Source organism: Lagopus muta, chromosome 14 (assembly GCF_023343835.1).
Source record: "Lagopus muta isolate bLagMut1 chromosome 14, bLagMut1 primary, whole genome shotgun sequence".
Classification (NCBI taxonomy): Eukaryota; Metazoa; Chordata; class Aves; order Galliformes; family Phasianidae; genus Lagopus; species Lagopus muta.
In genome coordinates this window covers 14018653-14039289 of record NC_064446.1, presented here as the reverse complement: position 1 = coordinate 14039289, position 20637 = coordinate 14018653, and the positions used below count along the sequence as shown (strand labels likewise).

General features: G+C 50.3%; 2 protein-coding genes across 7 annotated transcripts in view; one reads left to right on the top strand and one right to left on the bottom strand.

Annotated features, from left to right (window-relative positions):
- FAM13B (family with sequence similarity 13 member B) overlaps positions 1-486 on the bottom strand; it is a 41585-nt gene extending 41099 nt beyond the window's left edge. For 2 of the 4 annotated variants that reach the window (XM_048960395.1, XM_048960397.1), the window contains exon 1: positions 281-472. The gene's annotated coding sequence lies outside the window, so the exon portion shown is untranslated. Of the gene's footprint in view, positions 1-280 lie in introns of all 4 variants that reach the window. The other 2 variants (XM_048960396.1, XM_048960398.1) reach the window with 2 other exon arrangements.
- On the top strand, positions 484-10346 carry LOC125700105 (thymosin beta-12-like). Of its 3 annotated transcripts, none has more exons than XM_048960400.1 (3): positions 484-577; positions 9064-9171; positions 10034-10346. In XM_048960400.1, the coding sequence occupies exons 2-3, from the start codon at positions 9072-9074 to the stop codon at positions 10069-10071; spliced, it is 138 nt and encodes a 45-aa protein (XP_048816357.1). In that variant the 5' UTR covers positions 484-577; positions 9064-9071; the 3' UTR covers positions 10072-10346. The 3 variants fall into 3 exon arrangements, with proteins under 3 accessions (XP_048816357.1, XP_048816359.1, XP_048816358.1); XM_048960402.1 differs by lacking the exon at positions 484-577 and adding an exon at positions 2910-3009; XM_048960401.1 differs by lacking the exon at positions 484-577 and adding an exon at positions 8105-8159.
- Positions 10347-20637: the final 10291 nt, after the last annotated feature.

The following is a 20637-nucleotide window of genomic DNA, read 5'->3' as shown; positions in this document are numbered from 1 at the left end:
AGGGGGAGCCGGGCTGCGCGATCAGCGCACTCACAGCGGCACCCCGCCAGCTGGGACCCGCGCCCCGCCAGCCCCGCGTTCCGGCCGCCAGCACCGCCCGGGCGCTCTCCGGCGGCAGCGCGGCATTTGACAGCTGCCCGCGGGCGGCTCCCGCAGCTCGGCGAGTGTCCAGAAGGTTCCTGAAGCCCAGACCGCCCCGGCCGCGGATCGGCGGGCCCGCCCGGCGGCCGAGGCGCGACCCCCGACCCCCGCTCCGCGCATGCGCCCCGCGGCCGCTCACCGTTGCCGGGTGACTCGCCCTCCCCGCCGGCCTCGGCAGCGGCAGGTTCCTCCGCCTCTTCCTACCCCGGGGGCCGGCGCGGGCCTCTGCTCGCCGCTCCGCTCTCCTCGCGGGCCTCGTCCGCCTCTCCTTCCTCCTCTCTCGGTCTCCCGCCGCCGCCGTGCGCCGCGGCCGCCACGCTGCCGCCCCGAGCGCCGTCCGTCCCCGCAGCCGCTCCGTCTCACGAACGCGCCTCCGCCGGCGGGGGTCCCCAACGGTAGCGGCGGCGGCTGCCGGAAGTGACGCGCTGACTGACAGGTGCAGCGCGCGCCCCCTCCCGCGGGGTCACGTGCTGCGGGGCGGGGAGGGGGCGCGGGTGGCGGGAGGGCGGGGCGGCGCCGGGAACGGCGGATGCGGGCCGTCGGTGCCGGGCCTCGGGCCGGGCGGGAAGCGGCGCGGGGACGGCTGCGCAACTCCGGGCTGCGAGATTCGTCCGGAGAACGCGGTGGCGGGGGGGCTCAGGCCGCCCCGTTGGACGTTAGTGCTCGCGAGACGGCAGCGGGGAGCCTCCCGCGGCGAGGAGCGAGCTGCGATTCGCTGCTTTCTCGCTTTTTGCCCCTGCGGTGACTCAGCCTTCCTCCTGTCACGGCCCTCGCATGTTCGGGGTGCCCACAGTGTCAGCGCTGCCGCCTCCGCCCCGGGCGCCCGTTGTGCCATCGCTCCGTTCCCGCAACCGCACCAAAGCGTTTGCTGTGAACTTGCCGAATTACGGCTTCGGAGCAACAGCTCCAACTGTCGGAGAGGAGAGGAGAGGAGAGGAGAGGAGAGGAGAGGAGAGGAGAGGAGAGGAGAGGAGAGGAGAGGAGAGGAGAGGAGAGGAGAGGAGAGGAGAGGAGAGGAGAGGAGGAGGAGGAGGAAAGTGGAAAGAGAAAAGGGAAGGGAAGGGAAGGGAAGGCTTCCCTTTTTATTTTTTAAATTTCATCTGGAGTCAGATTCATCTGATTCATTGGGTTTTACATTTGGAATCTGAAGAAGGGGCATAACAGCTCCCCAGTAAATGAACTGGCTTATTTTTAATCAGGTCTAAACTTCTTCTTTTGGAAGATTTGGTTTCTTTAGAAGATGCCACACAAACACAATGGATGCAGGGCAGAGGGAAGCTCTGCCCCAGGAGGTTCTATGCTGTCTGTCTGCATCCACAGCACTTCCCCACTTGAGCAGTGAACAAAATTCCTCTTGTCATGACAAAGTTTCTGAATGTGTGCTTTGTATACATAGCTGTGTTCTCTCTGAGCCATTTAGCCTCATCAACTACAATGAAGATACTGAATCAGAGCAAGCTGGGAGCGAGCAGACTCCAGCTGGCTCTTGGGCAGATATGCTGGCCAGCTGACAGGAGTAAAACTGCAAGAAATCTGACACAGAAAACACGCGGAGTGAGGAGATAGACAACAGAGGCAGGCAGGTAGGCAGGCATTGCACAGCACCTGCTCACTGCTTTCGGGTACAAGACCTGCTCTGGACTGGCTCTCAGTATACCACTTCATGCCAGCTTATCCTATCTCCCATCAAGCACATCCAGTGTTCCTTGCAGGGGGCAGACATATGCAGTCCCATGCTGCCATTTTAGTCTCCTCTGTTCATTTTATATTCTTGCTTCCACTTTCAGAAAGTTTGAGGAGAAACTGGCAGTCACAGAATCACAGGGTTGGAAGGGACCTCAAGGATCATGAATCTCTAACCCCCCTGCCACATGCAGGGCCACCAACCTCCCCATTTAATACCAGACCAGGCTGCCCAGGACCCCATCCAATCTGGCCTTGAACACCTCCAGGGATGGGGCATCCACAACCTCTATGGGCAGCCTGTTCCAGAACCTCACCACCCTCTCTGTAAAGAATTTCCCCCACATGCTTTAAAGTCATTGTGCTTTAGCCATGTTCATAGCAAAAATAGAAGGGAGGAAGGCAGCAACATGGGGAGCAGCCAGATGGTAGTAGCCCCAACACAGCCATGAAAGCACCAGCCTTGCAGACCAACTGCTAAAAATTGCAGTGGAGCAATGCATCAGCTGCCCTTAGCATTTTGTCCTATCTCAGTGCATATCTTGTACTTTCTGGTAGCATTCTGTAATTTTCCCTCTTACAGGGACTGCAGCACAGCTTGCAACACCCAGCCCTGTTCAAGCAGTCTCAACAAGGAGCATGGAGCTCATACAGGCTCACCTATCCCCTCCTAGCCCACTGGCACAGAGGCAGATGTAGCACAGGTTCAAGGCTGCAGGCTCACTGCATGACATAGGATGTCACTCACACACCAGGATCTGTGACAATGAACCGCCTTACAAAGAGCCGGTGACAAGACCACAGCATGGGGCTTGGAGAAGGACCCATTCCCCAAGCACAGCTCCTCAGGCCAACGAGCTGGAGTGCAGAGATTCTGGTGGTAGACACTCACAAAGTAACTCAATGGATCTGAAGCTGTACTTGCATAGTTCCCCTGTTTTCAGGAAGACTTTCTCAGTATGTACCACAGCAGAACCAGAACTTTTCTTCTTCACATGTCCATGATGTCAGTCCTGACCTACAATGACTTCAGAACAAACACTCTGAAAACTTCAGCTTCCACTGGAGCCTGGTTCCAGCAATGGCCTGGAGTCACTCCTCATCAGAAGCAAGTGAAAGAAAGCTAGCCTTATCCCAAGGCCTGCATTTAACTCAAGGAAGTGTTCCTCGCTGTGCAGATTCAGTGTAAGCTGATCTATAATACCCAAATACATCCTGCAGTGCTATCCCATCATTTGAAGCTTGATAGCACTGCCATGCAATTCTTTACCTTCATACTGGGCCATTATCTCAGCAGAAGGGCATGGAAATCTGATGCACAGCAAAGCAAGACATCATCTGCTGTAATACCTTTATATCATGTGCCAACAGCTTTTACTGGGAGAAAAACTATCCCCACGTCAGCAAACTATTTGCTTTGGGTTTTAATTGTCTATCTGCAAACAAATAATTTGATACAGTCTCCTGGACATGTTTGGTCTTAAATGGACCCTATTGACATCTTGCAAAATATTGACAAAAGAGAGTCCTTTGAACAGCAAAGAATTAGCAAACAGCAACGCTTCCCAGCTGGTTGCCCTGCAAAATCCTTTCCTTTCCTATATGTTCCTTCCAGAGACAGTGATGTCTCCAAAAGGAGTCTTTACTTTGTTCCCCTTTTCTAGCATTGAAAGCTTTCCTAAATTTTCCTTTACAGCAGCAGCACAAGGCTCTGGTGAGCTGGAGCCCCACAGCTCCACTGAAGCTCTCTCTCCAAGCAGCACATACACAGTCCTTTTGACTCGTGGCTCCCAAAAGGGCACTGAAGGATCCATTTTTGAAAGCTTTACCTTGTGTTAACAAATGAAATTTCACAAAGCTCAGGTAAATAAGTGAAAGAATCTGTTTTCTGGAAACGGAAGCTCCGGCACAGAGAAATGCATTCATCTTTTTGAAGGCTGTCTGCCATTACAAGACGTGTGTATAAGGATTTTTGCTTTAAACTGAGTTCAGTATCAAAGGCACATGTTCTACATCAATGTCAGACATTTCTACTTGGTTTTCTACCAGAGTTTTGTGATTACAGCATAAGGATTTTTTTTTTCCTTGTGTTTGGAAAATCTGTCTTTAAAGCAGAGATCTAGGAATATAGAGCAAATGTGGCTATTGAGGCTTGTTCACATTTTAATTGCATGGTTGCAGACTTAACAGGAGAGAATTCTTTCCTTCTTGAAATTCAAGACATTGAAAGGTTAATTCAGTCTTCTCAGTTCCATTTCCTTCCTTCTGTTCTACTTCCCACCCCCATCTGTAGACAGCTGAGTTATTTGAATTTTATGCAAGCTTGTATTCATCCGAAGGGAAATATCATTCAGTGTAAGCATCAGAGAAGAGAAAATTACACTATTGCACATTTTCATTTCTCAGTTCCAATTTGCTTTTCTCTTTATTCACCCGTTTGGGCAGCAGGCTGACACACTCATGCCCTAACGCGAGCTTCCACTCAAAAGTTAACTTGAATTAAAGCTTGAATGTCCCCATCCCCTTTAAATTCCTGTACTTTAAACCTTTGAGGATCTGCACTTGAGCTGTGCTGCTCTTCCTTTGAGCTGCAGAAGAGCTGCAGTTCAGGTTAGCACAATCTGCCCACTGCCAACACAATCAGTCTCTGCTGCTCCCGTGTTTTTTCCTGGTGTGGTCACTCACATTCAAAGTATAATAACTGCAGAGTTGACAAACTGAGTGTACAGAGCCCAAATTAACCCTACTATGAAGACTTATCCTTAATAAGACTGCAGATGTTTTCTGTTGGTTTTTTTACTTTTTTTGGTATATACTTGCAAGGAGCAAGCCTTAAAGTAGCCACTGGCAACACTTCAATGTGGTCAAATCCTGAAAAAAATGGTTATTTGCTGTGGACACTGCAGAAGGAAAGTAGCCTAATATTTCTCCTTTACATCTTAGAGAAGAAAAAGAGTGTCTATGTAGCATGCTGCAGCACTCATTTGAGCATGCAACTGATAACAAATGTGGAACTTATTGATTACAACTTTCTTAGGTAATTGTTGGCCTTGAACACAAATTGTACTCTCTATGTGTATGGCTTACAAACCAGCTCATAAAATTGGAGAATGATTTTTGGAAAAGATGATGTATGAATCCCTTCACGTAGAAATACAACTTTTTATTCTGGTAATTCCTTGCAGAGATGAGCTAGAGGAGATAGCAGGCTGTCTGCTGCTCTGCTTCGGTAGCTTTCCTTCCTTAGGCAGCTTAAAAACGTGAGAGTTGATCTTCTTTTCCACAAAACATCATGCATACTTCAGCTCCGAGGTCCCAATCTATTGGAAGTGAAAGGATTTTGCAGCACTGGTGGTAGGCATCCCTCAGCCTCAGCCACAGCCGTGTGTTCCTGAAGTCAGGGCATTATGCCATCATATCTGCCCCAGCACACAGCGTAACACTGATGGAAATGGCAGACTCACCTGCTGTCTGTTTTTCCTCTGGACAAAAATGAAAATCTAAATGCTGAACTTGTAGATCTCTGGATTTTATTACCTTCTCTCTGATTGCCTGGCTTATCAGTTTGGTAGTCCAGCTGCAGATGAAGTGCCACAGTTCAATCAGAACAGTGCTCCTTTTGTTTAAGGTAAAAAGAGTGAAGAGGTCAACAATGGATTGTTGGATTCAAGAGGCTGCTGAATTCCAGAGCAGTCAGCTGCACTGAGAGAGGTGCTCTGAGCACACTTCCAGTGCTCACCCATGACTTCTTTCTCTGCCCTGCTCTTTCTCTCTGCATATGAGAGATGCTACTGTTCTTAATGTCTAGAGACACAAGTAGATATATATTTAAAAAAAGAAGTAAATAGTGTAAATCATGCTGACCTAGCATTTCTAGAGCAGTATTCATCACCATTTGCCCTATAGCATACTGTTGTGACTAATGTGTCACATGCTTCTTTCCCCACCCTTTCTCTGGGAGAGAATCGCATGCGTGGACATTTTGTATTAATCTTTTCCCTTTAATAATGCACACATATGTCACCACATTTTGCTAGAGAAGGCAATACCAAAGCCAATTATGTAGTGCTGGAAGACACAGTTTTGGGTCAGCTTTTCAGAAAGCTATGTTGCACAAATCTCCATCTGGCCAAACCTTTAAAAATTCACCCCCATAGTAAATTTTGGAAGTCAAAAAGAGAGGGAGAGAGGAAATTTCCACTCCTGCTAGCTTATGTTTTCTCTCCGTTTTTTTCCTGCTGCAATAAGACTCCTAGCATAGACTAACTCCAGAGCTATTTGGAAAACGTGGGGTTGGAAAATATGGCCAGAGCAGAAGGACTGTCCACATCTAGCCTGTCTTCTCCTCCCATCTGCAGCCACCCTTAAGACCCAACATTCTACAGGAGGAAAACTGAACACCTTAGGTAACAATCAAACACACTGGAGGACAAGAACCAATTGTTTACACACCAGCAATGCAGGATTAGAAGAGACATTCTGCCAAAGAGACATCACTGCCTTCCCTACACCCCCAGGATTCATTGTCTCTTAGCCTGGGAACCTGTCTGCGTTCCCAAACACGGTTATTTTTTTTGGCAGCAAGATAGAGCAAACAGCACAAAGGGAACTGAGAAAATCCTTCCAGTGAAGCTGTAGTCTCCTTTCTGTTCCCCTAAGGACAGAACCCTCTAAGTGTAGCTTACAGCACACGCTGTCCTGCCACCTTGCTGGAAGGTGTTTGATTCCAAAAGGAACTGGGGTGCTCGCAGAACCCAACCCAGCAATTTCGACCTCAAAAAAATCAATCTCCTACCTTTACCACCAAAAATACCACAACGTTTTGCAAATGAAATCACTGTTCAATTTGAGTGGGTGTGTTATTTCGAGACAGTTGTGTCAGCTTATTGGCTCAGCTACAGACTCCGATCTGCACAACGTCTGTTCCCCGACGCGTTCGGATGCTTTGTCCCTCTTGGTCCCACATACAAATAGATGCAATCTGATTCTCAGTGTTGCACCCAAGAGAAAGAAGCCCCTTCTTCCTGCAGTTTCCCACCTCATCACCGTGCAGCTCGGCATCTCGCCAACACCTCTTGAGCCAGAGATGAGCACTGCATCCCCAAACTGTGGACAGTGCAGACACAGAGACGACTGAGCCAGGCTGCACCACTTAGCAGAACTTTGATCATAACGAGCACGGCCACATTGCTGCCCGCAGCCCTTTGGGTGCAGCCACAGCACAGACAGGTTTGCATGGTGCTGAGCTCAGCGGGACCCAGACCATCCCTGTGGAGTTCAGGCTGAGCCGTGCTGTGCAGATGTTCTCACGTGAAGGTGCTCTGCTCTCCTTCGCCTTGTTCCTTATTTTAAGTACACGTTGGAGGAGGAGGTCCTTCAGTCGTGTTCACAGTACACACAGATCAGATCCCAAAGCGCTCTACTTAAGCCTTCGGGAAGTCCCACATCACCTTCCAGGATCTCTCCATCAACTACATTTGTCTGCCCAAAGATCTCACAGCTGCCCAGCGGCTCTTGGAGCTCATCTCAGCTCCCTTAGTTTGCTGGAACTCCAGCAAACTATTCATGCTATCCCAGGTTGGACACCTGGGAAAGGCAGCCCCGGTACATGGCTAAGGATGGCCACCTTGTTCAGTTTCCCACAGAGTGTCCCAGCAAAACACAGCCAAGGGCTCCTAGCCATTGCAAAGGGTTTTTAAAATCACATCACTCAGCACCCAGAGCATGATTTCCTTCTGTCAGCAGGACGTGCAAACACAGCTTCTCACAAAGCCCAGCAGGAAGGTGGCTGCTTCCCAGGGACTGCCTTGCAGTGGGAGGCACCTCCAGGAGGATTTGTAGCTGCCAAACCTGAGAACAAAGGGGAGATTCTTTGTTCCTCCTTCCAGGACACACGCCTGGCCACAAGCTGATGGATGAGCGTCAGGTGGCAGCCGTGCCACCATCACTGTGCACAGAGCCATCTCCAGGGGTAGGGTATCCCCCTGAACTCATCACCCACAACCTAGCACCAGCCCTTAGGTGAACTCCAAACCTCGGCATTACAGGAGAAGGGCAGGAAACTCAAACACCATCATCTTGGAAAAGGAAGAGAGAAAAAAATCAAGATGTATTTTGGCTGTTTTCTGTGTTGGTTTCTCCATTTCCCCCTCTCACGCATTTTCTGCAGAGGCAATCTGTCCTTTCCCTAAATGCTGAGCAATCCCAGCACAGAACTAATCAATATTAATGGCGATGGGACCGGGGGTGGGAGGAGAGGAGGGATTAACGTGACCTTTTTAAACACGCGCTGCCTCAGACGGTCACCGAGCAGCTGAGGAGAAAGCAGCCAGACGGTAATGCCATGTGCTTTCAGTAGCTTTGCTTTGGCTTTTTTTGATGGTTTGCTGTTTTTTTGTTTTTTTTTTTTGTTTGTTTTTTTCCCTATGAATATTTACTTCTGTTGTCTCAGAGCAGATAGGAATAGAATCAGGTTGTCTTAAGGAAGGAAAAGGTATCCGCCTGCCAGCACCCGCAGGCCGATCCATCCTTGCTAGAACCTGTGCTGAGCTCAGCAGAACAATGCACGGGATGGATTTTAGCTTGAATTCCTATTAAAAATGGGAACTGGGTGAGGGATGGTTTGCCAGTGCAGCATTTAATGCCGGTGTGCTTTGTGACTATCTGCTATATGGGGTCCAATCGAACGCACTGACTCAAATATTGAGTGCGAGAGCAAACAAAGGACCCTGCGAAGCAGCCCTCCTATTGTCGGGCACAAATGCACACAGCAGCTAATCCCCCCCGCTGCGGGACCGACTTAGGGCAGTGTACTGAGAATTATAGAGAAAGCCTATTAATGAAAACAAAACCGTTATTGAAACTATTTGTGCGTGTCGGATTCGTGGCTTACTGCAGAATTTCTGGGTATCAGCATTCCTCAAAGCAGCAGTTCAGGTCAGGAGGTGCTGTGGGTTATTCTCTGAATGCATTGTCTGTATTTAGTTTTCTTTCTGTGTTCCAAATGTGACTTTTAGAAACTGATGCTGAGAAATCTATATTAAATTCTACTCATGTCTTTCCTCTTCTGCTCTGAGAGCACCAAGCTTTGGGGAGCGGTCCCAGGTTGAGGCGTGAGATCTGTGTTTGGTTTTGAATGAACATTTTTACCGCATTTCTTCACTTTTGCAGCAGGCTTTGCCTTGCAGATGGCACAGCACGAGCTAACAGAGCCGGGTGTGCTTTCCCTTTCTTTGTCAGGACCCACCATGTCTGACAAACCAGATTTCGCAGAAATTGAAACGTTTGATAAGACCAAGCTGAAGAAGACAGAAACAAGAGAGAAAAATCCATTGCCCACCAAAGAAAGTAAGTGCTTGTGGGGCTCTTTGAACCGAGAGCAGCAGAAACATCAGCCCGTATTGCAGCTAACGTGCAGAATGAATAGTGATCAAACTCATCCCTGATTTAAAGGGGGACAATACTAAGAGTTGTGCTAAATGTTGACTTTCCAAAGGTAGGAGCAGCTAAACCCAACTGTGCTTTTTGTGTGGAAGTAACCTGATGGTAACATACACTGCTAAAAGCAAAGATAATGGGATAATGGGACATACCTGCAGAGATGCTCAGAAGGGGAGGCAGTGTCCCAGGAGGGGCCTGGCCCTGGTTTGGCACATCAGAGCTGTGGGAATAAAGCAGCAGCAGAAGCCCATCACCGCCTGTCTCAAACAGGAAACCTCCCTGAGCACAGGGTTGCAGTCCCAGGCTTTTGCCTTCCCCAATGCCTGTGCTGTACCAGATGCTGTCTGCATTTCCCATTCAGTTTTGGTGTGAAAATGGCACTTCCCTGCTCTTGGACCAGACTTTGGGAGCAGGCGCTCTCAGAAGAGCACCACTAGCCACAAAGGGCACTATTAAATTAATATTCCATCAGATGGTTTCTACTTGGGGTCTGTCAGTGCTGGCAGCCACGGGGACACACTGCTCCCCCAACAGGAAACCCATTCTGCCCCGGTTTGTTGTCCCTGCTGATGTTCTGTCTGTCCTACAAGAGGAAGATGCAACATCACAAAGTGGACCTCGGTAGCAAGGCAGACAAAGGAATACGTCAGAATTTTGGGGCGGTCAAATCCAGTGGGGATTTGCCACCACTCAGCACAGAGACCTGTTTTGCCCCCAACCCTTGCAGTGCTGATTGACAATGGTTTTGTTCTCTGCATTTTTCTGGCAGCTATCGAACAAGAAAAGCAAAGTGAGAACGCATCCTGAGCGTCAGAGAGATGATGTGACTGCTGCTTCTTCGGTGGGGTTTGGGCTTCTGTGCCGGGTTTTGTTCTGTTTTGTTTGCCCTCCCTTCCACTTTCCCCTCAGTGCTCATTATCCATTTCATTTATTTCATTTAGCAAACACTCCTTTCATGTTCCCAGGAAGAAGTTTGTTTTGTATGTGTTGCTCTGTATTCTTAAAATGGGAATTCAAAGTTCTGTACCACACCCATCACTTGAAAAAAAAAAACAAAAAAAAACACCAACTGCATAAAAATGTTTTCCTAAACCTCACAATGAAGAAGTTTCTTCCATCCAGCTGTGTTTGAGACTTTACAAATAGGAGTTGCTGTGTAAATCCAACAACAAAGGTAGCTGTGACTGGGCAGCAGCTCTGCTCCGCCTGCACAGGGGATGTGCTGATGGCATCTGCCTTCATCTGACCACACCAAATGCAAGAGGGCATTTCAGGGGAGCTCCAGGGAGCAAACCTTACATTCTAACAGGTCTTACCTTTGGACAAGGGTGTGAATAAGATGGGAAGGCGTTAGCTTGTTTCAGTCCTATCAAACAGCAGGTTGGAGGTCTCCAAGACAAGCTGATGGCTGGGTTGAGGAAGGACTCCTATCAGGAGCTCAGGTGGGAATGGCTGCAGCTCTCTCACTGGTGTTCTGCCCTTGTTAGCCTATCAAGATCCAATCAGCCTTGGTACAGCCCTTTGCCCACCTGATGCCAAGCAACATGGGAATGCTGGAAGGTCTCTGGGCAATAAAGAAAAGAAATTCATTGTAAAATTATTACTGCATTGATTTTCTGGGATGTGAGACACCTTTGGCAGCAAACAGGCATGCAACAAACCCTCAGAGCAGACAAGATATCCTTGAGTCTTCAATACTAATGCTGCAGAAACACCTCCTCTGGGCTGGGTAGAGCTCAACAGAAGTCTGCTCCGGTCTCACTCTGTTCTCAGTTATGTGCTATCGTGTTAGCTCTGGAATTAGTTGCAGTCATATCAGGGGGATACATGATTAATTTGAGTAGATACACTGCTGCCATCAGGGCTGCAGCCTGGTCCTACCTGCACAAGGAAAGGGGATAACTGAGTGTGTATCCACTCAGCAGGAACACTGCACGTATGGCTGAGGGCAGTGCGGCTGGCCTACAGGCTCCAGGGAACGGGAACGAATGGTTGACATGGAAGGCTCTCACTACACAGGAGTTGTTTGACAGCTGACACTGAAAGGGAATCACAAGATCTGTAAATAAATTAAAAGAGCATAGCCACAAAATGGGCAACATTCCCTAGCAACAAAAGGTAAATGGTGACCAAGAGACCAAGGGGAACGCATTATGTGCAGGGCTGGTAACTTCAGAGCTTCATTCACCTCCGTGTTACCCAAGGGTGGGGGGGGGGGGGGGGGCAGTATGCTTCCACCCAGGGGCTGGGAGCTTGGCCTTGGCCAAATATCTGTTGTGATGGCAGCCTGGTGGTGGAGACAGCATTTAGAACTGGTACGGAGAGAACAGCCCCTGCTGGCAGCCCGCACTGCTAAGAGCATTCAGACAGATTAACCACTGCTTTTCTGCGCAACAGTTTTGGCAACCAGCACGCACCACAACCACACTCAGCATGTGAGCCTGAAGACTAAACTTGCTTCATTTTCTTGTGCCAGAAGACAGCATTCTGCTCCACATGACAATCTCCCTTGTTCCTTGCCAGCTCGGAGCATCTGCCAACTTGCTCAGCACAATACGTGATAAATCACCCAAAACTCTGCGTGCAGTGGAGCCGATGGGAAGCACCCACACCCCCCAGATCCCAAAGTCTGTGCTGTGCTCTCAGGCAGCAGGAAGGGAAACAAGGTCTGGCCAAAGCAAGAAAACAATAGAGATATTCTTCTCTTTGCTTGTCCATAAGCCAAGGATTAGCAGTGCTGCTCTGAGGACAGAGGCAAAAGGCCAAAGCAGCCCACAGCACCAGAGGCACCAGGTTTGTCCCAGCTGTTGCTGCCCCAGGCTCACACTGCTCCCATGAGACCTCTTCCCAGCTGAGCTACTTGTCCTTAGCGCCCTGTACACTACACTCAAAGTCTTAGCAGTTCTATTTGTGTGACTTACCCATCTAGGAAGGCTTTGGAGCCAAGGACAGCATCAGCCCAGTTCCTCAGCCCTGGGCTGCAAAGCTTTCCAAGTTACAGCAGAGCTCACAGCAGCTGCACACCACAAAAGGCTCTGCAAGGATCGAGGCCACAGCTCACCCAGCACAGACACTGCAGGCTGGCATATTTGAAGGCTGCTTCTTCCACCATCAGCAGCTCAGAGAGACTTGAAGTTGAAAGCACACAGTCACAGGACCCCAAGTTGAGAAGTGTCTTCCCCTGTTGCAGTGTGAAGTCACTGCACCAGGAGACTAAGATTCAAAAAGAGGAGGGCCAGGTCTGGCTCTCTGTTATCACAGTCAAACAGTATTACAGCCTTTATCTGCAGGGCAGGCTGAGGGCGCAGACCAGGAAGTTGCTGATTACCTGCGGCCAAGACCAAGGCAGAGTGAATGCTGATCATTCCAGCCACTCTGCCGGGGAAGTGTGTCCTGCCAACCACACTGAGCACCTCAGGTGCCCCTAAGAAACATCTTAAACTGCTCTGAACCCCCATCTATAGCTAGGCTCACTGATAGCGTCCACTCTTAGTACCCAGACCTTCTCCAGCTTTCTGCAGGCAGGGCTGACCTGAGCCACCTCTTCCACAAATCTTGCCCACCTCCAGGTGGGGTTGGGGCTAATTAGCTGAAGAGCAACAGGCCTTTGCTGTTTGGATGCTTTACATAATGAGACAGTACCTTAGGGATCTTCCAAAGGAAAAAACACCTTCGGTGCTAATCCCATCACAGAAAAAAAAAGAATCATATACAGACAAACACCAGCATTCTTGGCATTGCCATAGAGCTAGCCTTGTCCCCTTGTGAGTCACTGCTAGTTGATTTGCACAGCCACAGTGAGCCCTGGCTGAGCAGAGGAGATCTGCATTCCTCTTGTTTTGTATTATTGTATTATTTTTTGTATTTTATTTGTTTTGTATTATTGTATTATACAGAAGATACTTGATCAAACAAGGCTCGTTAGGCAGGTGTTTGATAACAGGGAAAGGCAGGGAGGACAAACCCTGAACTTGTTGAGTTCCAGTTTAAGCTCACCTACAAACCACAGGGGAATCCTGATGACTCCAGTTCCAAAATACACTTTTTTTTCCCCCCAGATTATTTTTTAACGTGGTGGCTGAGGTGTCTGACAGCATAACGCTCGCACCAGGCTCGAGGAGCTGGAGCTTTGGGGAAATATTCCATTGTGCTTCTGCTAAATCTATGGGCTCCTGAACTGACAGAGACCTCTCCTGCTACTTGAGGAAGAGGGGAGAGGAAAGCATGGAATGTGTAAGGGAGTGAGCACAGTGACACAATGTCAGCAGGGTCTGAACTGCAGCTGCATGGGAAGAAAGATGGAAGGGAGCTGAAAGCACAGCTGAGGAGGTGCCCAGTGTGGCCAAAACCCAAGTCAGAAGCAGCACAGGCAGCTCTCCTGCCCCTGTCCAGCTCACTCATTGTCTTCCCAAAACCATGGGATGAAAACAATGGCCCCTAAAAAGAACTGACCTAGCAGTGCCAACCTGGACCTCCTCTGCAGCAGGGAGGGAGCAGAGCTGCTGCCTTCCCCTCAGCCAGGCACAGGCAGCCACAGTCCCACAGTGTGCTGCACGTCCTGCACCCAGCACTGAGCATGGAGGAGCAGGCGTTCTTGTGCAGCTGTGTTATCCTGATCCAACACCATGCCTCTCAAGCTGGCAGCGGGCTGAGCTTTGCCTCCCACTGCAGCTCTGCGCCAGGCCAGGCATCTCCACACACCTCTGTCATTTCAGGACAGACCATTCAGGAAGGAGCAGTTGCTGGGGATGGTTTGTGCACATCTTGCATATCGTACTGACAACAACTCTTGAAAGCTCCTATGATAAACTGCAAATGTTCTGATGCTGCATGTTTTCTGCAAGGCCCTCCACAATTCATTCAGTTGATGGAGAAGTGTGTGTGGATGGGGTCCAGCAGCAGGCACCAAACAGAATGAAAGAGGATTTCAGAGCAAACCAACCATCTCAGGCATCTGAAGCCAACTGCACCAATTCAGAGGCTGATGCTGTGAAAATATTTGCATTTGGCAAAGTTGCAGCAAGCAGGGCGGGAGTGAGGGATGTGTGACTCCAAGTGGGTGTTTTCAAACAGCATTTTGTTTGGGGAAAATAATCCCTCTTGGTCTGCTTTGTTTTCTCATGGTGCTGGAAACAATTCTCCTCCTCAGTGGAAAGAATTGGGTTTTTCTGTTGCTGTGTCCCTGACTGGGAGCCAGCAAAGGTTGTGTGGCCAACCCTCCTGCCTTGCTAGCACTGGAGAGGTCACCTCCAAGAGTTAAAGAAACACAAGATGGGCCCTGTATAACGTATTTGGTTTAGCAATAAGAAAACAGGTACACATGAACCCCCCTGGGTGCCCTGGAGCAGCAGCATTGCTCTGGGGAGTCCCGTGCAGGGAGAAGGATCCACCACAGCTCCGACTGCTGCCACAGCTCTGCCACAGCACAGCCTGCACTGTGCTCCTCCTGCTTTCCCTGTGACCTGTGCAGCCTCCTATCGTAGCACCAGCCTGGCAACCCGAGCCCTCAGCTCCCACCTGCACAGCCCTCAGCAGACAGAGGTGCATGGTGAGGACAGGCGTTGTGGGATGGAGGCGTGGAGCAGCTTTGGTAGCAGCTGCCATTCTTCCATGTGTGCACATGTGCCCAGGAAAGCTTTGGCGGCATCAGTCCAGGGGGAGATGGTAGGGTCCAGTGCAGGGAAAGCCGCAGTCATTTTATGTCAGTGGTGCACAAGCAGGAAGAAAACAGAAGAGCTTAACCTAAAATAGCCCTCGGTGCGCAGAATGAGCCGAAAAATCTGAACCCCAGAGCCACGCTGGGACAGCAGGGCGGCTGTTTGTAACACGGGGTGAGCACACAGAGCGGCAACACCCGTCTACGACTTCGGTCTCTGCTGCAGAGCGTGCCCCGGGGCCGACCTGTGGGAAACGCCGCTCGCCGAGCTCCGAGTTCAGCGCCCGGTGCCGCCCGCCCTGCCGGCTGCACACAGCGGGCCGCCCCCAGGGGGAGCCCCGGCACCGCCCGGACGGATCCGGGCCCGGCGCTCCGTGCGCTCGGAGGGCGGCCCTGGGAGACCTCAGCCCGCAGAGGGCCCTAACGGTGTTTGAGGGGATGATGAGGAGCCTTTGTGCAGCTTCGAACCTGTAAAGGCTTAAGGCTGCTTTTGTAAGGCCAGAGAGCCTGCCCCGAGTCGTTGCCTCAGGTGACACTGGGAACATCTCTTCCCACCTCATCTAGTAATAAACGCACGGCACTAGCTTCACGTGCAGGCTGATTGAAGCCTCTAATGAACATGCTGTCAGTGCTTCTGGGAATGCAGGACCAGAAACAAAGCTCTCTTCTCGCTGGGCTGTTCCCAGCAAGACTCAGAACTCTTAATGTTTCTTTCCACCTCAATTTCCCCAGAAAGACATTGCAGTTTTGTGTGCTCCTCTGCCCGTGAAAATATTCACGGCTCAAATCATCACTTCCATGATACTGAAATCTGCCCCCATTTGCTGCCAGAGCCACCACCCGCTGCCCTGCACAGCCGTGCACCTCCAGCTCCACAGCATGGGTATGTGGGCTCAGGGTTTCCCCAGGACACAAAGTGGGTCAGGGCAGGAGGGGAGGCAGAGCCACAGCCACTAAGGGACATGTAGAGACTGGTGGTGTGCAGAGCCGTGGAGCACCACACAAGCAGCATTATTCATCAGTTAATTTAGCTCAAGTTTGAATGGGAATGATGAAGAAGGAGGCGATAATTTTCCTTCATATCAGGGGCCTGATCTCTTCCTGGACAGGAGTTTATCTGCTGAGGTGCTGCATTTGCGGAATGGGAGATACCCACATGCCCATGGAGTAACCTATGTGCTGCACTAACACTGCTTTGCATGACACTTCCTCTAACGAGGGAGAGGAAAACAAAACTTCTGGCACTGCTTTATCGTGCTGATGTGTAAACAGCCCCGTGGGCTTTGAAGGACACACCTGGAGGAGCAGATGAGGTAAGGCCCATCAAGTCACAGCGCTGAGGCATGGCAAACTAAAGGCTGGAAACATGTGTCTTATCCTGCTCTGCTCTTCATAGCAGCTCAAGCAGAAGGACTAAGCTGGTTGCCCAAAAGTATCTTTATCTCCTCTTAGGATGCTGCAGAGAAAGAAGCGCAGAGTAGGGGATTTACCCATCCAGCTCTTGGGAGGATGGGCAGACAGACCTCAACAGCCCTTCCCTGGGGGAGATGCTGAGTGAGGAGCAGCTTTGGTCTGCTATAGGGAGATCTGAGGCCACGAGAATGGGATTTCTGTGCACACACACGGGGTGGCACAGCAGGGCTCTTACCAGACTGCAGTCTGCCTATAGCCCCCATGCTGAGTGGGGAACAGCTGCCTTGGGGATCTAGAAATGGGTGAGGTCATGGAAACAGAGTGGAGAAATCACTGGGGAGAGAAGGTAGCGGGGAAGGGCAGATTTAAAACATGTGATGCAAAACTGGTGAGAAGGACGGGGAAGAAATGCCCTTTATCTGCTTGCAAGTGAAATAGCCTTGTTCTCGCCAGAAGCAACGTCCCAGCTTGCTCCTGAGCTGAAGTCTCCATTTTGAAGCCCAAACTGTGCAACCTCACACCTCCTGTGGTCCTTTAAAGATCTGATGGTCCTGTAGTATATTCCAGGAGGCATCTCCTTCAATAGCAGAGCCTCTTACATTGGAGTTGCTCATTCTGGGCTTCCCTGATGAAGTTCACTGCTTGCCCCACCACGCAGTGCATGAGGCTATGTTGGGAATCAGGATTAAAAACAAAAAACTGGTTGCATTGTTACAACTGAGAGAGACGAGCTGCTGCATGGAGGCAGGAGACAGGAGCTTCTCATTTGGTCACAACAAAGTGTACCCTCCAACTGCACTGCTGGGCTTTTAAGCCTTCGCTCAGTGAACATGAGCCCACTTCTAATTATGTACCAACATAGGGATCAAGAGGACTGAGCCTGCAGGGTAGGTGTGGCACAGAATCTAATTTCAGTTTCACCCGATCTTCAATTAACATTCCTTAACCAAAACATGTTCGTTATTCAGGCAAAATTCCCCCCAGCACCGGCAGGACGAGGGCTTGGGTCCTGCAGGCTGCTCCTGCAGCTGGGAACTGCAGCAGACAAAGCAGACATGAACCTATTTTGCCCACTATGGGAAACCTGGTGTCGGGAAGACTGAAAAACAAGAGCTGAGCATTCAGGGCACTTATTTAGTGCTCATGATGGATCATTCTGGAGCAAAAACAAAACACTCCCGTGGCAGAGAGACTGTGCAATCCAAGGGTATGGCATCACCTTGCAGGCTTGGGTGGCTTCCTGGGGAGAGCACAATAAAATGCAGCAGCTTCCGGCGCTGCTGACAAGGGGGTGTCTCTCTAATTACCCAGGTGGATTTTATTGTAATGGAGCCAGCAATGCAGGATTTGACGCGAGGGGTCTGAATGTATCACCTGCCCAGGGCAATTTAGTGAGCTGTCTGTACTTTATCTGTTGTTCTCCATGCCAGCAGTGCTCGCTCCCCTTGCTGCTCCCTGCACTCGTGACCCCCACACGGCCCATCCATCGCTCTTTGCATGGGCTTCTACATGCAGCATTTGTATGATCTGATTTGCCTCGTGTCTGCCTTCCTTTAAATGCCATATTCTGATGTGAGTAGGGTTTCATGAGTACACGGGGTTGCAAAAACACAATTAAAATCTCGTAGGGCAAAATATTTCAGGACTCCCATCATCTCACAAAAAGCACTGCCTGTTGGGTCACGTAGCAAGAAAATAAGAAACAAAGCATCACTAGTTGGTCAGTAAAGCCAAGGGGCTCTGGCCGACATCCAGGGCACCGATTCCCAACCAGCATTCCCTGCTCAGCTGTTTGCAGCAGCACCGAGCCTCTGCTTGTCCCACCAACCCCACAGCTTGGGGCTTCGAGGACCGCTGGCCATTCGTTTTCTGCACTACCAGGTAAACAAAGGAGAAATTTTGCTTTCAGATTTTTCTTTCCCTATGAGTTTCTAAGGAATGGGAATGCCAAAGGAAAACTCCTCCAGCATTCTGCAGATGAGCTGTATGGCTTGGTGAGCACAGGCTTGTCCCATGGTGATGGATGAGCCAGCACTACCCCACAACCTGGGGAGCAGAACACTGAAATCAGCTTTGAAATAACTACAGCCAATGCAGCTCCGCCATTTACTTTGAGATTTGATGCACATCAGCCTCTGTACCTCAGTTTACCCAATCAAAAAGCAGAGACTGCTACATTTAATCTCTCTTCCTGCAAGAGCACTGAGCAAAGCACTTTATAAGTGCAAAATTTATCAACACAGTAGGAGCAAAGTCTGCTTAACCATAACGTCTGGGTGGTGGAGAAAGTCCTCCAGCAAAACCAGCATCCCAGCCCATGGGTCTGAACAGGCTGACAAATCCCCAGAGCAGGAAGGCTCATCTGTGCACAGCTCTCCATTTGCTGACAGCTAGCAAAAGTGACAACATTACAAGTGACTTTTAAGATCCCGTGGCTTTAATAGGGAAAGATGTATTTTAACAGCCCAGGCAAATAACTGTGCGATGCTGCCAACTGCAGTGAGTGCTTGCAGCCACGCTTCACGCCCAGAGAAGCTGTTATTTTTCTGGCATTAGATAGGAGGATCATGTGTGAGCTGACATAACAGACACACCAAAATTGTTCAGCTGTGCAGGCTCTCCCAGACAAAATACCCCCAAAAAAACAACCAACCAAAAAACCGCCAATATGCCCCCAGGGACAGACAGACGCAAAGCCTGAAATGACATGTGTGCATGTAGAAAATGCACAGCAGATTTCCAAGTCATATGCACAGGCTTCAATCAATGAACCTCGCTGATACATGGGAAACACTTCATTCCCAGTAATTGTCCTTTGACAGCTCTAACAAGTAGGATCTGCTCGGGATGGTAATGATTACAGTGCTGACTCACAGAGGGTTTTGCCGTGCTGGCAGCAGCGCACCAGCATGGTGCTCACTTGGAAGGCATTTTGCATTTTGAACCAATCTGCATTTTTAATCCTCTGACTGCCAACGGTTGTTGGTGGCTTTGCGGTGCTGACTCCCGTTTCCCTCCAGCAGGGGCTGGATGGGGATGTTCCTCTCACTTATTGCCCAGCAAGGGGAGTGAGGTGGGGGTGTTCCTGGACTCCCCATGATCGGGAGCTCCATGTGGGCTCTCACCGTGCTCACACACACCATGGGCAGACCAGTGGGCACATCTGAGGCACAGTCTGCTCCTGCCCCTGGTACAGCCCAAACCTCCACTTTGCAGCCCCTCATGCAGCAACAGCAGGAGCCCAAATGTCAGCACCCTGATGGGGAAATGAGAGCAGCGGGACAAGGACAGCCCTGCGCAGGGTGAGCCAGCCTGCCTGGGGCTGCTCGGCCACAGGAAAACCACCCGAGAAGTTTCCATGAACAAAGTCTTGCTGCTGCTCCATTACAGCTCCCGCAGCCCTTAATGACCGTGACTATGAAGAGGCCTTTTGGTTTTCCTCTGATAAGGATTTTCCCTTCCAAGCACACGGGGTTGAAGCGGAGGGGCCGAGGCAGCGCTCACGTGCACGGAGCAGCCAGAAGCCAGGGCAGACCTCGCTGCAGGGAAATCGCAACCCCCGGAAAACTGTTCCCCTAATTACAGCCTTGAAGCATGGAGCAAACCACATAAGTGATTCACACAGCGTTCCCAAGCTGCAGCCGCGTGAATTGGAGAGATTTCCAAACACTGCCGCGACGTGCACACTATTATCAGGATGGAAATACGGAAATTTTCATCATAAGGAGGCGAGGAGGGGGAAAAAACCACCATTAAATGAACCTCTTCGTGTCAAGAAGACCTGGGAGGTGTGTCGCTGGTGGATCTGTGTAGGATACAGAGCTCTCATGGCAGGGAGCAGGCTGGCAAGGCGCTGTAGAAATTCTTGGGTTTGTTATCGCAGAGCTCAGGGCCCGGCCTCTGCTTGCGAGTGGGGTGTGAAAGGGAGCAGGCAAGTGCACTTGGGGAGGGAGAAAGGGATGGAGCTGGTGTGGAGTGGAGTTAAAAGTAGCCCATTGTTAGGGAAGTTTGCTTTCCTCACATCATCACAGCTCCCAGTGACACCGCTCTGCCTTTTGAAGTGCAACATTAGGCGTTTCCTTGTCACCCATTGGTGAGGGAGCTTTTTTACCACATTAAGTCATTGGGTAGCAAATGAATGGGGGGTTTTGACTATTCAGAACTTCACCTTATAAATATCAGGGTTGCAGGTTCCTGCAGCTTTCCTGGACCCGAATATCTGGAGATACATTGGGACGCGGCGAGGCAGCCTTGCCAGGGACCTGCGGGATCAGCGGAGGGAGCCGGGTCCCACACTGACAGCC